Below are 11,561 nucleotides of genomic sequence, written 5' to 3' on the forward strand. Positions count from 1 at the left end.
ATCTATCTATCTATCTATCTATCTATCAATCATCTCCCTCCCTCCCTCCCTTCCTTCCCTTGTTTCTGTTTTTTAAAACTTAGGTATGTCTGCTCTACAGTGTTATCTTTTCAATAAAAATTGATAAAAATTTACATCTATAACCATTATAAACAAATGGCAATGAGATTTCTGTGATCAAATGACTCCGTTTCTGTCATGTTTTCACATGTAGAATGTTTCACGTTTCACGTGGTAGAATGTTTCACGTTTCATGTTTTGCATATTTTGCACATTTCACGTGGTGGAATGTTTCACATTTCATATGGTGGAATGTTTCACGTGTTTCACGTGGTAGAATGTTCACGTTTCACGAGGTAGAATGTTTCACATGGTGGAATGTTTCACGTGTTTCACATGGTAGAATGCTTGCCTAGTGAACACAAGGTAGAATGTTTCACGTGGTGGAATGTTTCACATTTCATGTGGTGGAATGTTTCACGTGTTTCACGTGGTGGAATGTTTCACATGTTTCACATGGTAGAATGGTTCACATGTTGGAATGTTTCACATGTTTCATGTGGTGGAATGTTTCATGTTTCATGTTTCATGTGTAGAATGTTTCACATGGTGGAATGTTTCACGTTTCACGTGGTAGAATGTTCACGTTTCACGTGGTAGAATGCTTGCCTAGTGAACACAAGGTCCTAGGTTTGATCCCCGGCACTGAAAAAGAAAAAGTTATGACATAATTGCTGTATCTGTCATAGGCAGAATGTAGGCATTTACGCAACAAACAATCCAATAGAGACTTACGAGGCTGCTGTTACATGCGGGGCACTTTTGCAGGCACTACAAAAGATAAAACAATAAGGTGGATGTGCACAGAACAAGGTTACTGAGTTAGGAGCAGGAAGCTGCGGTGTGCTACTGCATCACAGGGCAGTTGTGGATACCAACAAGGTACCGTATATTTCAAAAAGTGGGAAATTAGAATTTAAGAAGTTCTCACCATAAATAAGTAAAAGTTTGAGAAGATATGCTTAGCTTGATTTAAGTAATCAACAGTATACCTGTATTGAGGCATCATATGGCAGAGAGAGAGAGAGAGAGAGAGAGAGAGAGAGAGAGAGAGAGAGAGAGAGAGAGAGAGAGAGAGACATTAGCCGGCAAAAGGTAGTAAAGATCACTCAAAAAAAGCACAGCTACTCTAAATTTAGATGGCTATGTTGAAAACCAGGTGCTCCTTCATTTAGAAGACCCTGCACAAGCACATTCACTTGTCAAGAAGCCTCCTCTCAAGCCTTCTCTCCATTGATGGTGCATCACATAGAGTCTATCTTCCTTCCAGTAGTTGACTCAGGAACCCAATTCTCTTTGCTTGCCATGAGCTGTTACTACAGACAAGGAATTATTCACAAGCATGTATCTAGGCAACTGGCTCACAGTTTTCTTAAGTTAGGTCCTGGTTTGGAGATGAGCCAATAGGAGGATGTGGACCCCTGTGAATACGTTTCCATGGTAATATGCTTCCATGCTACTTTAGCTACACGGAAAGGACAAGTAACTAGGGGATCTGCACAGGGAACCAGAGATGCACTCACTTTGGCTGCCCCAGAACTCCTAATGGTCATTTATTCCAGATTCAGAAAGGGGAATTAAGATGATTGAGAAAGGCAAGATGATATATGAGACTAAATTTAATTAATATTTCGATGTGACCTGGTTCGGCCTCTCACTTAGAAGGGAAACAAACAGAAGAATTGTGTGGTATTCAGTGAGAACACGGCACTGGCTGCACCCTGTTCCTTTTTTCAGTAATGCTTTTGCCTCTTTTATAAGTTATAAATGTTGTTTACTGATTTCACGTATGTAATGCATTTGGGCTCCATGTGTTTTTGAATTAATTTCTATATGAATTATATATCCATTTGATACACGCATGAGAAGTTAGCTTCCTATGACTGACTGGAAAACAACCACGTTTTCCTTCAGTTCATCACTTAGCCACTGAAAACCTGTACAGCACGTGGATATACTCTGTCAGCGCAGCGACGACATCACCATTGTGCCATTTTCACACTACAGTCATCTGCTTATCTGGTTCTTAGGAGAACAAATACAAAATGCTTTTGATTTAACTCACTATATATATTTAAAAAAAACCCCAAATCTCTTGAACTGTTTGTATTCTGGGCACAGAAACATTTGTTTGTTAAATATTCAATCATGCCCCAGTGCCAGGAGCATCAATAGTCTGCTGATTAACCATACATGGCCCATGTACCCTGAAGAGAATGATTTCCCCAGGAGCCTGCGCTTCCACTGTTGAACTACATTTCTTAGAAGGACGTGCAGATGGGCATTTGGACAATAATTTCTGGATGCACAAAATGGATCGCTCTTGCTGAGATGTAATTTTGAAAAGATAATTATGATGACTCTTGAGGGCCACCTACTTGGAGCAGATGGGACCCAGGCTCTTTGAATAACAAATTTCATGTTGAATGAAAGTTCTGGACAGAACTCCATTCTAGCCTTTGTAAAAGAGGATAATCATATTTCTGCAAAGAAGACTATAACATCTTTAAAATTCTATAGCCGGGTGTGGTGGTGCACGCCTTTAATTCCAGCATGCAGGAGGCAGAGGCAGGCAGATCTCTGTGAGTTCAAGGCCAGTCTGGTCTATATAGTGAGTTCCAGGACAGCTGGGGCTATAGGGAGACCCTGTCTCAAAAAGACCAAAAAAAAAAAAAAATTCTGTAACAAAACACATCTGTAATATTCCAAGCACACCTTTGATGGATTTGTGAATTTATAATTGCGTTCACGTCAGCACAGATTTTCACTTTTTTCCAACACTTTAATGTATTAACTGATAGGACCTTTCATCTGGATAACAGGGCTGGCAAACAGCAGAGGTAGCAGAGACTTACTTATGTTGTTGAGGAAAGAACACAGCTATTTGCACAAACTATAGCTAGACAGTCATAAAAATAAAAATTCAACTTCTTTGATGATGACGAGACTGGCCTTAGGGATGTGACCTAAATGTCTTTGTAACAACCATGCCCAAGAGGTACTTTCATTTTTTGGATACAATAGGGAACTATCAAAGTAATACAGCTCTCTGTGCATGATAAAAGGAAATGATAGTAGTGTCTTATATATTTTACTAGTTTACAAACAAAGTAAAAAGAAGGCATGGCTGTTCTTAGCAAGTAACTAACCCTCATCATGTCTGATACTAGGTTGGAAAAGTTGTTTCTGTTACAGTCCTGTAATTCCTGCTGTGAGGCTGTGACTATATGGGATGGGAAAATATCTGCACGTGAATACTTGGAGAAAGGAATGAGATTCTTCTAGTTGTTCAAGACAAACTATATTTTCCAATGAGTTAGATTTCATATTCTTAATTGACAATACTTTAAAGAGTTCTTAAAAAAGTCCTGTCTGAAACCAAATGTTTACAAGCAAGATTTATAGCTTTTAACAAAAACGGTAAAGTGCTAGCTTCTAAGCAGACAAGTGATATATAGCCTCTTCACCTGCCTTGTAACAGTGTATAACCAAGTCATAGGGACCCAGAGGCTAGTGGCTTTTTCAAAGAGCTTCACTGGGTAACAATAAAGACATGTATATATGAACAAGCTAAAAGGACCAGTCATACAGAATAAATATTACATTTGCCTAGTCGGTCACTCTAGAGAGTATATTACATTGTAATTCATAAAATACAGGAATAAATATGTGAGGTAATATATTTTAAAAAGTCCTTCCATTTTCCTAATGCATAAACTGACATTTAAAAGTTTTCAAAGACTACACAGAAATATAAGCAGTCATGTGTAGACAATATAACCTTCCCGTGGCATGTATATAGGTGTGTGAGAGAGCAAATTAAAATCGGCACACTCCTTTAATCCCAGCATTCAGGAGGCAGAGGCAGGTGGGTCTCTCTGAGTTCAAAGTCAGCCTGGTCTACATAGTGAGTTCCAGGACAGCTGGGGCTACATGGAGACCCTGTCTCAAAAAGACAAAAGAAAAAAAAATCAAACCATCAATTAGGTATACAGAAGTTAAGTGTCTTATAGTCTAACCTAGAAAAACATCCTCCCAGGAGAAAACAAAATGAAATAGCTAAATTATTGAATGTAAAAAATACCTTGAAAGCAACAGTACCATGAAAAGGCTAATGCAGGCCTTTAAAACTGTCATTTACATGTTATGTTTATTCCTTTCAGACTTCCATACACTGGATGGAAAGGTGTGGAAGCTTCCTTCCTAATCTGAATGTGACAGGTAGTCAGCCCACATTAATAAGTCCAAAATGGATATTTTGGAGGCCACATGTTCCCAGTCTGGACTGTGGCACAGGATGAGTTACATGGCTTTAAAATTATCACCTTCAGTCAGAGTTGGGGTGGTGGCAGAAAGTGACAGTACTGTATTTCTAGATAAAATTAAATTAGGAATAATCAAACATTAATATAAAGAAAGTTCAAACTGCATACCAGGGGTGTACGCTGAGTCACCACCGGGGGTGATGATGAAACACCGACCAGACAGGAGCAGGAGCCGCTCTCCTTTCAGAAGCTGGGGCACCATGCGAGGCCCTCAGTTTAACTGCTTTCCTAGCATAATTCATTTCACGGTCTTTCAATTTTATAGCTCGTCATGAAATATATTTCTGTAATGTGCTTTTCAAGTAAAAGGTACAACTTCAAAATTAATGAGTATCAGCATATTAGTATATATGACAGCCTGGGGAATAAAATATACACTAAGCAAAGAATACAAAAGGAAAATATGGACAAATTCATACTTTTGAGACTCTCACATTATGACCATAGATGTGAATTAATTAGTAGTACTTAAATTATGAAGACAATATATCACTGAAAGCTTATTAGTCTTTACTACTGACCATGTATGTTTCTCCTATTATAAAAACCCAATTTGATTCTACCTAGTTTATATGTTCCTGAATTTATCTAATTTTTCTGAAAAAATCCTTGTTGAACATCAGTCTTTTAATTATAAGCTATAAGATGCAAGTGCAATAAGAAATATAATTATTACTTTTTTGTCCACTATTACTTATAACATTGTTTTCCTTAACTATAATCATATCATTCCATGGATGTAATGTTCCAAAACTGTGTAGCTAATGGCATGATGCTTCAATGAACTGAAATGACTTTTTAGAGACACATGTAAATAAACACTGCAAACACATATTTCAATTTCCCGTATCTTGTACAATCAATAACCAGGAGAATTTATCCTATAGGAAAAAAAATTACCTCAAACGCCCCAAACAAACAAACAAACAAACTCAATTTGGGAAAAGAAGGGATTATGGCACATTCTAGACCTGGCATTTCTCGTTACACTGTGTATCTTGGTCTCTATTTTATTAGTTCTCTAACCCCAAAGCTTGATAATTTGTCACGGTTTCTGTCCCTTTCCCTGTGGCACTCTTGTGGGACTATGACTAACAGTGAGGCAGGCAGTGTTTTCAATGAGATGGCCCCACCACAGACTGTAGCCATATGGACCGGTCGTTTGGACAGGAATGGCACAGGGTAAGCAGACTACTGTGCCGTAAGAGCTTGGGGTGAGGCATGGCAAATTTATTTTAGGTCCATGTAGCAGGTAATAAACCTGTTTGTATAACAGACATTGAAAGACGTCAGTAGGATAGCAGAAAAAGAAAACGCAAACGTGACACAGAGCTGGCGTCCTTTTTTCCTGAAGCCACTTTACTTAAAGGTGCTCCTTCATACAAAGGGAAAAGCTAAGTCCCTCATCTGTAGTTATTTGCAGGGTAGTTCCCATCATGCCTCCCTCATTGTTTCCCAGAGAACTGCTATTTCTCATCGCCATGAAACTTCGACTGTCAAAGTTTTTGTGGGTCAGAGATCAGAGAAGAAAGATAGTGCTGTGTGCTCCTGGGAAAGACATGAGCTTATCCTTTGTATTAAAAAACGGTATGAATTACCTGATCAGGTCAGCCACGTAACACCTCAGAGGAATTGATGTCTGTGGTGGGGTTGGGTTCTAAAGACAGAAGTCCATTTCATAATTCCTACAGCTTAATATTTTTGGGGGTGTAAGGGACAGATGTGTCTGGTACCAACATTTAAAATGATGGCATCAAATATACTATGTGTAAAGGGATTAGCAGTTGGTTTGTATTTAGCATTACTAATTGTTTTGGCATATTCAGAACTAGGAAATTATGAGAAAAGGATCCTACACATACTTTATTGATGAAATTCATTAAAAGCTGCAGACCCCATAATTACTGCTGAAGAGCCAAACAATCTTCTATATTCTAACTCACTCTACACATAGGTATGAACCGAATCTACACCTCACTGTCCACAGGGCATTCTTACTCATGCACAGTTATTAAAAGTAGTTTCCCAAGCATATATAAAAAAGTTTTTCTAATTATTTCTATGATTTCTGTATCAAAGTATTTGCATTTTTTAACTGAACCTTGTCTTGACTGCATTGTGCTTTAAAATTTTTTTCAACAAATATGAACTGCCATTGTTAGGAATACAGTTAATAAAATATGTGTAAAGATGGTGAAATGGGCAGTGTTTGCCTTGCAAGAAGGAGGAACTGAATTTGATTCCTAGAACTCACATAAAAAAGGTGGGTGTGGGCCATTAAGATGGCTTAGTGGGTAAAGGCGCTAGCACAAAGCCTGACAACCTGAGTTCAAATCCCCGGGACCCACATGATAGGAGAGAACAAACTCTTGCAAGATATCCTCTGACCTCCACATACACACCATGGAGCTTATACACACATATACACAAATAAATCAAGTATAATGAAAAAAGGTGGGTGTGGAGGTGTGCTGGAAGGGAGAGACAGGCACATACCTGGGGCTCACTGGCCAGCATAGCCTACTTAGCTCCAGGTCAGTAAGAGACCCTGCCTAGAAAAAAAAGGGTGGATGGTGCCTAAGAAATGAAATGACACCAAAGATTGCTTTCTGGCTTCTACATGCATGTGTACCTTCGCATACATGAATATATACACATGTACATGCTTACAAAGAAATATATATATATATCACATCTAAGCCATATTGCTTGATTTTCAACAATTTTTTTATCAGTTTACTAACTATAACATATTTATATTCTAAATAATTCCAGACAGAACACCTCCGGTAAGGCAAGTCCCAATACTAATTCATGATTCATCATCTAAGCTTTAATTGGCACAACTCTTGAAATTCTGGGACCATATGGAAAATAATGAGTCCTAATAGGTCTAAGGTGAGAAGATGGCAGGTGAGGAAGGAAGCCAGAAAACCATCAACGCAATGCTTAGCTGCGCCTGCACTTCCCCAGAGACTTGCAACATGCTGCTGTCAGTTTCACTGTGCTCGCTGGCCTGTAACTCAACTATCAGTTATTTCTAACTCTGTGAGGCAGAGATTAAAATGAAAAGAAAAATAAACAACTGAAGAACTGGTTTCCATAAGTAAAAATGAGACTGGCTGTTAATAATAAAAAAAAGCCAGTAATTTCGCGTTACCACAGCAACCTGATGGGACTGTTGACTGACACAGCAATCTGCTGCATTTTTAGAAATAGCAGTTGATTTTCCCGTTTTCATTCCAACTAGTTTTAGTGTTTGTCAGCTAATGGAACAACTGTACTTTAAGATTATTTTATGCATCAAATCGTGTACCTCTTCGCTGCTGTCACTGCCATAAAAATCACTCTCCAATTGGGTGTCTCCCCTTGTCACTCTGTGGTCCTCTTGTGGATCCAAAACAAATGAACGCCTCTCAGGGGACTCACTCTTCCCATGAGGTGCTGATCGAGGTCGAGATGAAAAAGTGAAAATGTCCTTGGGAGCCATCTGGGGTTCCTCTGCCTGGCCAGGCTCACTGTCCTTGCTGGTTTCTAGCCACAGGTGCGAAGCAGAGCATGAGTCCCCATCTGGGAGCAGAGACTCACTGCCAGATGCTGGGTCGACAGTCTCATCACCGTTCTCAGGAAATATCCATTCATCTGACACTGAGGAAAGATGACAAAAATCAGAGTCCTGCTCCATAAAAGTGAACTTTTAGGCAGGCAGTTAAAATTTCTTGTTGCTGAAACAGATGTATCAAAGGAGGCAGAAGCCAGGGGAGGCAATTTCTGCACCATCTTGAGGCTTGCTCGACAGCTCCCCTAGAACAGTGCCTGGAAGCAGCGCACAGCGCCTCTGCACTTTCCTCTGTCTGAGTTGAAACCTTGGCCAGGAAACTTACAAGTCTGAAATAATCATCACCAGTCTCACAGCAAGTTCTTTATAGCACAACCTCATTAATTTGACATTCCAGCGGGGGAAACTGTCCAAATTTAAAAGGACGGGAGTTAGTAGTATCTCTACTTTTACTGCAGGGGGACAGAGCACAGTACTTAAGTTTCTTTAAACGAAATATCTGGTCACTGTGTGGGTTATGAATCAGGGAACCCATGGAAGGGTGACAGCCTGTTTCTCTCACTCTTGATTGAAACAAGGTAATTCACAGACTAAACTGAGCAGACATTGCATACGGTGGGAAATCCACAGAAATATTCTTAATATGAGTGGTGTTTTCTGCAAATTAAAAATACAGTTTAATTTCAGTAGATGTTTTGATATAGAAATCCTCTTGCTATTATTTTCTGTCTTTAAAAATTCTACATACTACTGTTGAGAGATATTTTTATCAAATTTATATAAGACTCTAATCCTTTACAACATATGGAAGTGGGTTTTACAACAGTGATCTCTCTGAGAGAACAGTGTCTACAGTAAATGTCAATGAAAGTATGCTTACTTTCTTCTTTAGATCGAGAGCAGAAAAAAGTTAGGTATTTTTCAGCTTAGTCCTTTCTTCTTGAAATGTACTTTTTTCTCCCTGCATTAATTCAGTGATCAAGTCTGTAGCTGTTCTGGAGAACAACGACATAGGTGCATGCAGTAATTTCTACTGAATTCTTTGATCTTACTACAGTTTTGACCACAATGAACAATGAAAGTAATCAAGAGACACTGAAGACTTGTCAACTACAAAGACTATACCACAAAATAAACGAAAAGCAAAAATAAAACCCAAAAACCATTAATAAAAATAACACTGATGGCAAAACATAAAATATTTTACAGTTGCATTTATTTGTTACTTAGTCTAAGACTACAGTTACACAGCATGACTTAAGTGTTGATGAAATCTTAAGGTTGATGAAATCCTAGAGCAAATATCATTTTCAGGGAGAGTTTTTGGTCCATAGTCCCTGGTGGGCTGAATCCACTTTGTCTCATCACCTTCCTAAGGGGAACAGATGATCCCGAGTCAGCAGCTGTGGACAGGTTAAATGAATAAGCTCACTGGACACTTTTCTTGGATGGCAAACACTTTTGTGTGGTGCTAGGTACATAGTGGATACTTTTTTTTTTCCTTCTTCTTTAATTTATTTATTTTTATGAAGCTTTTGGCTACTCTAACATTCCCCCCTCTGAAGAGGTAATCTTAAAATCTTTTACAGATTAGATACAAGCTCCCAAATACTTTCAACATTTTTGGCCTTTGGAACAGAGTATGTTGCTAAGAGGCCCAAGGACATTGTGAGTTTTAGCTAAGAAACTGGCTACTTTTCTTTGGGGTCTTTTTACCCTAATTGCCTAAACAATTCCTACCTCCTATTCTTATCACACCATCCTCTGAAGAGGTTACCCAACTTGCTGATAGGGAACTGGGAAGCATAGTGGATACTTTGTAAGCACAGTAAGTACTCTAGAACACAGTGTATTCAACTGTGAGTTATATAACTTGGGGGTTGTGAAAAAAACTGATAACAGTAGAAGGTTTCTCAATCTACTGCTGCCAAAAACTACCACCAAATCAAATGCCTAATGAATTCCTGGCGTTTCTGGTAGTGCTCTGCTCACCCTGTGTTGCAAGGTATGCCTCACTGCAGCCTGGGTTCTGAACACAACATGTGCTGCATGTGCCATCAAGCCACAACTCAGACAAGTGCTGTCTGAGATACTTGGGCTGAGACTCGAGACGGCTATGAATTGCGGTGTTTTCATGGGACATACATTTTCTGCTCATAGAGAATATACACTAATTTAATTGTATAACACAGAGACTTAAAAATTTCCTACCACCATTTTTCAGCAGTAGGTATCAAATTAGTATTTCTTTGAACTGTATTGTGTTTGAATGTTTTTGTTGCTATTTTTCTAATATTTTATTATATTGTTTTTATTTTATGTGTATGAGTGTATTGCCTGCATGTATGTTAAGTGTACCAGTGTCGTGCAATGCCTATGGAGTTCAGGAGAAGGAATCAAATCCCCCTGGAACTGGAGTTAAGATGGTTGTTCTCTGCCATGTGGGTGCTGGGACTTGAACCCAGGTCCTCTATAAGAGCACACTGAGCCATCTCTCCAGGCCCACTCCCCCCTTCTTTTGAGTCAGGGTCTCACTATATAGCCCTGGTTGGCCCAGAATTCACTATGTAGACGAGGCTGGCCTCAACCTTAGTGATCCACCTGTTCCTACCTCCCCGGTGCTGGAATTAAAGGCATGTTCCACCATACCACAGCCTTAAAATGTTTAATTTTAAAAATTACTGTTTGAGTTTCTGACTTGAGTTTAACAACAACAACAAAATCATCAAATAAATTCTGGCTCAAGAATATGACAGAATTACTCACACTTCTGCATTTCACACTGTTCGTCATAGCTGTGCCATTTTATACAGTGCTCCATCTTGGTTAAACAGTAACAAATCCTGGAACCAAAGTAACTTGGTTCCAACTTCTTTTTCTATTTTCTATTACCCTGTTGACCCTCAGTAACAGCTGACCACAAGGGCTGTTTATCAGTGTCCTATGTTCTTGAATCTTCCACACATTCTACCTCCCTGGCTACCCCTAGCAACGGCTGACCACAGGTCAAAGAAGGAAAAATTCAGTTTCCTTCCCTTTTCCCCTTTTCTGCCCTATGACTGCCCCGGCCCCTGAGCAGGCTCAGGCTCTTATACTAGAAACTCCCTCCCCAGGTTTTCTCTGAAATCAAGCCTGTGCTTGAGGCCTGTCCCTTTGTCTTTTTTCCTTCTGACCTTACATGTATTACATATTTATGCGAAGTGACATTTTCAACACTGATGATTAGAAATACAAAATATTAATCAGGTCTTAAAAATGCTGAAGATGGCTCAGCTGTTGAGAGCACTGGCTGCTCTTGCAGAAGACCTGGGTTTGATTCCGAGCACCCACATGAAGGCTAACAACCATCCGTAACTCCAGTTCCAGGAGATCCACCACCCTCTTCTGATCTCCAGATGCATTGCCCAACATGGGTGCACCTACCTACATGCAGCCAATATGCTCATATACATAAAATAAAAGTAATAAAAATATTTTTTAAAAAATCTTTGGAATGGCGCTGGGGATGGTGGCACACGCCTTTAATCCCAGCACTGGGAAGGTGGAGGCAGGTGGATCTCTGTGAATTCAAGGCCAGCCTGGTCTACATAGTGAATTCCAGGACAGCTGGTGCTATA

The 11,561-nt window shown here is 39.4% G+C and overlaps 1 protein-coding gene across 13 annotated transcripts in view; it reads right to left on the bottom strand.

The window, feature by feature from the left end:
- Nucleotides 1–11,561, bottom strand: part of CUNH3orf67 (chromosome unknown C3orf67 homolog) — a 273,967-nt gene that overhangs the window by 98,293 nt on the left and 164,113 nt on the right. For 7 of the 13 annotated variants that reach the window (XM_029567378.1, XM_029567376.1, XM_029567373.1 and 4 more), the window contains one exon: nucleotides 7,702–8,033. The exons of 1 other annotated variant lie outside the window; for it this stretch is intronic. In XM_029567378.1, coding sequence (XP_029423238.1) covers nucleotides 7,702–8,033 — 332 coding nt within the window. The remainder of the gene's footprint in view (nucleotides 1–7,701; nucleotides 8,034–11,561) is intronic. 5 more of the 13 variants (XM_029567377.1, XM_029567374.1, XM_029567372.1 and 2 more) reach the window with 1 other exon arrangement.

Source organism: Nannospalax galili, unplaced genomic scaffold (assembly GCF_000622305.1).
Source record: "Nannospalax galili isolate Female #2095 unplaced genomic scaffold, S.galili_v1.0 scaffold561, whole genome shotgun sequence".
In the NCBI taxonomy this organism is placed as follows: Eukaryota; Metazoa; Chordata; class Mammalia; order Rodentia; family Spalacidae; genus Nannospalax; species Nannospalax galili.